The 3,871-nt window shown below is 45.0% G+C and overlaps 1 protein-coding gene across 1 annotated transcript; it reads left to right on the top strand.

Moving 5' to 3' along the window:
- The first annotated feature begins 214 nt into the window (after window positions 1-214).
- LOC146754979 (obscurin-like protein 1) lies at window positions 215-3,149 on the top strand. The gene is made up of 3 exons (XM_085526522.1): window positions 215-489; window positions 2,396-2,643; window positions 2,867-3,149. The coding sequence occupies exons 1-3, from the start codon at window positions 326-328 to the stop codon at window positions 3,037-3,039; spliced, it is 585 nt and encodes a 194-aa protein (XP_085382648.1). The 5' UTR covers window positions 215-325; the 3' UTR covers window positions 3,040-3,149.
- Window positions 3,150-3,871: the final 722 nt, after the last annotated feature.

Here is a 3,871-nt window from a genome sequence, read left to right on the forward strand (position 1 = left end):
TGGGACTGGTGTTCAAGGACCCTCTTGGTTCCTTCAGTTCCTAGGTTCTTTCTTGCCTAGATTTGACACTTTGTTTCAACAGAAGAGCTGATATTCTCTAGTGAAGGCTATTAGTTTGGGCACAAGTGGTAACCTAAACCTGTTCCAACCTGTACATACAAACCTGCAAGATGGTCTCATTTCAGTCCTTCTCTTTTTCTTTTCTTCCCTCAGAGCCAAAACCTGTGCTTATAAACCAGGTGCAGGTGCAGAAAGAGGTGAGTGCTGCCCTGGCAGCAAGTGCCTCCCTCAGCTGTGAAGTAGCACAGGATCCAACCGAAGTAAAATGGTACAAGGATGGAAGACTGCTTGCCTCCTCCAGAAAGTTCAGAATGGAATCTGTGGGCAAAACACAGCGTCTGGTTGTGGAGCAGCTGGAGAAGAAAGATGCTGGAGAATACATCTGCGAGGCTGCTGGCCAGAAGATGACCTTCAAGTTGGAAACAACTGGTGAGCATTCGCTTTGGGAGCACTAAGCAGCTGTTTATGTGGCTGAGAGGAGGACTGGCTGTCTTCTACCCTGTGGGCATGGAACAGCCACAATTCCCCCTGAGGGAATATTTGAATATATTAATTCCTTTGGCTATGTTAGAGCTCATCATGAGGTCAGCTGTTGTTCTTTAAATGCTCGGAGTCTAGCAGTGTGGGGAAGTGGACTGCTATTTGCTGTTGAGCTTTAGGCTAAGAAGCCTGATTTTAGAGGACCTGACTTCCCCTTTCCCTTCCCCTCTCCTCCCCTTCTCCCTGGACTGAGCCTGTATGGTTTGAGAATGATTTCAGATCAAGGTAAATGAGGAATAGCCATGTGAAAACCTGTTGTTTTACTGCACTATAAGAGACACTTAGTCAAAAGACAAGTGTGTGTTCCAAGCTTGAGATTGCAGGAGATCCTAGAAACAACTCAGCTGCTCAAACCTGTAGTCTGGCTGAATATTTTATTGTCAGTTATGGTCATAAAAGGTCATGGGTAAGTTGGTCCTTCTTGTGATATACTTCTAGGCTTTCATCAGGGAAAAGCTTAATTAGTCCAAATAATCATAGCAGAAACATCACACCAAGAACATGTGAGTGATATTTCGAATTTCTTGACGTGATGGTAAATTTTACCCCATTCTGCCATTCCCCAAATGTTTGTTTCCTTATGACAAGAAGAACTTTGCAAAAGTAATTTTTTTTTTTCAGTCTTGTGTGCAACACAAAAAGGGGTAGAATCTAGGAGGCCACCTGAAATGTTTTTTCCATCTGGAAGGATCCATTTAAGAGCACCCATGGACCTGGTTATGAACAAGTTTTCTTCTTTGCAAAGGCTGTTGCTTAATTAGCAGATACTGTACCTGGGAGAGTGTGAAAGACAGAACTGTTTTTCTTTTATTGTCTCAAAGTTTGCTTTCTTGAGGCCTTTCTGATGATAAGACTCTGACAGGCAACTGCTAACTATCCAGGAGGGTGAATGGTGGGTGTTATTGTGCCATCCCTGCTTAGGACTGCAAAGATAAGCAGGAACAAGACAAGCAGTCTTTTCCAGGGGTGCTGCTGGGAGGAGCAGACCCCTGCAGAAGGTGGTAAATCTTGTGTCTGGCAACAGAGACCTCCAACCCTTGCTGGCTTATCTGTGGGACAGGAATGTCAGAAAAGTTAGTTTTAAATCATTTTACAAAGAAGTGTTTGTTAAGAAGAAGAAAAACCCCCACCGAAATGGGGGATAAAAGGCCCTCGCTAAACTGGGGACTTTGGAGACAAACTCCCAAAGACACCTTTGACGGAGAATTCCCTGAGGGGAAAACTTTGTCGGAAGAACCCCGGGACCGGCTTGCTGCGGAACTCCCTGGCTGTCTCCCATCCCCTGCGGCGATCAGACGAGTTCCTGAGATCAACGGACCTACTGTGTACCTCGCTGGACCCACGGTGGTGACTATCTCTTTCGCTCTCTGCAAAGACTCCTTGCTTACATTTCCTACTTTTTCTATCGCCTACCTTCCCTTCCCCATCTCCCTAAAAATAGCTAGGACAATAATAAACTGGTTGGACCAACATTTGAACCGTTGCTTCTTAATCTCACGCCGGGTATACACATATCAAAGAACCTTGCCTCCCTCCTACAAATTGGAGCGAGACAGAGAGGAAGAGGGAAGTAACTTGTTTTGGAAGTCCTGATGCTATTCAAGCATTCAAGGCCAGGCTGGATGGGGCTTTGTGCAATCTGGTGTAGAGGGAAGCATCCCTGCCTACAGCAGGGGGGTTGGAACTGGATGATCTCAAAGGTCCCTTCCAACCTAAACCTTTCTCTGATTCCTTTGATGATTCTGTTTCTCAGCTGCTGATGTGAGATCTCCAACCTCTCCCCGTTGTCTTTCAGTGCGCAGATGAAGCTGGTGAAAGGTCTGCAGCCCCTGGAATTCCCTGAGAAGGGAACTGTCACCTTTTCGGTGGAGGTGTCCCATGAGGATGTGGAAGGGACTTGGCAGAAGGACGGTGTGCGGCTGAAGCCTGCACCAAATATCACGATGGGTGCCCAGGGGAAGAAAGAAGATGACCTTGAAGATGCAGGACTCATTTCCTTTAAAGCAGAAGGCATTAATTCATCGGGGAGGCTCACTGTGACAGGTATTGGTTGGTGCAAGGTGTGATTATCTGCTCTTGTCCCAGATTACTTGAACAGCAGAACCAGCTTTCCTTCCAGCTGCAAAGAATGTTATGCACTGGGCTATTGCCACCAGAGTATCCGTGAAATATCAAGAGGATTGTTGTAACATGATTGTATCTAGCACAAGTAATGATAATGTGCTCAAATTCCAACTAAATCCACATCCTTCTTTCTCCTTCTCAGAATTGCCTGTGAAAATCAGCAGACCATTTGCAGACATTAGCGTCATTCGGAAGGACAAGGTCACGTTTGAGTGTGAGCTGTGCAGGCCCAAGGTGGACATCAAGTGGTTCAAGGTATGGCATGTAATGGTATTTTCATTTCTGACTTGTCTGGAAATGAATGAGAGCCTTTAATTTCACTTCCAAGGGATGCGAGTCTGAGCTTTTGCTTGATAGCTTTTGCACTGCTCTCTTTTCTTTATGCTCTTTTATTTGCCCAGATCAGCACTCTTTGTTATTATGTCCTGAGTTCATTTATCAAGTTGAAATTGAAGTTTGTTTTGGTTTTATTGTGAACTTTTTAGGTCATGCTGCACAAAATATTGTTGGTTGAACTACAGTACAGTCTTGAGCTTCAAGTCTAACACAGAAATTGTCAGCCAGGACATTGTAGCCTTGTTGTGAACTGGGTTTTTGGGGTGAAATCTGAGTTTTCTTTGCACCTGACAGTGTGAGAATTTGCTCTGGCACTTTGTGTACCTCCCCGGTGCTCAGCTGTTCCTTCCCTTACTTGGGGATAACGTCATTTATTCAAGGTGATGTCCAAACAGGCTTGTTAACAGTCCTCTGCAGTGCTTTAAGCTGTCATAGGTCAGCCAGAATTTCTGCATGTTCTATAGCCATTCCTACATGTTGAAAACACTGCACTGTGCTTAAGCTTCAGCATATGTTCCAGTAAGTACAGTTCCATTAATTCTAGGGGAGTGGGTGAATTAAGCATAGATCTGAAGGCTCCCTTTGCTCAGTGCAGAGATGGAAGGACTAATGGAGATCTGACTTGATATTTTCCCTTCTAGGATGGGAAGGAGCTCTGTCAAAGTAAAAAAGTGGGCATTACTTCCCAGGGAAATAAGAGAAGTCTCATTATTCACAAGTGTGAATATGAAGATCAGGGAACATCCACATGCTGAGCAGCCTAAGACAAGTTTAGGTAGTTGGCAACAGGAGTAAGGGGGCTCAGGAGGAC

The sequence above is a fragment of the Coturnix japonica genome, chromosome 37 (genome assembly GCF_054131305.1).
Source record: "Coturnix japonica strain WE chromosome 37, WE-NBRP24, whole genome shotgun sequence".
Taxonomy (NCBI): domain Eukaryota; kingdom Metazoa; phylum Chordata; class Aves; order Galliformes; family Phasianidae; genus Coturnix; species Coturnix japonica.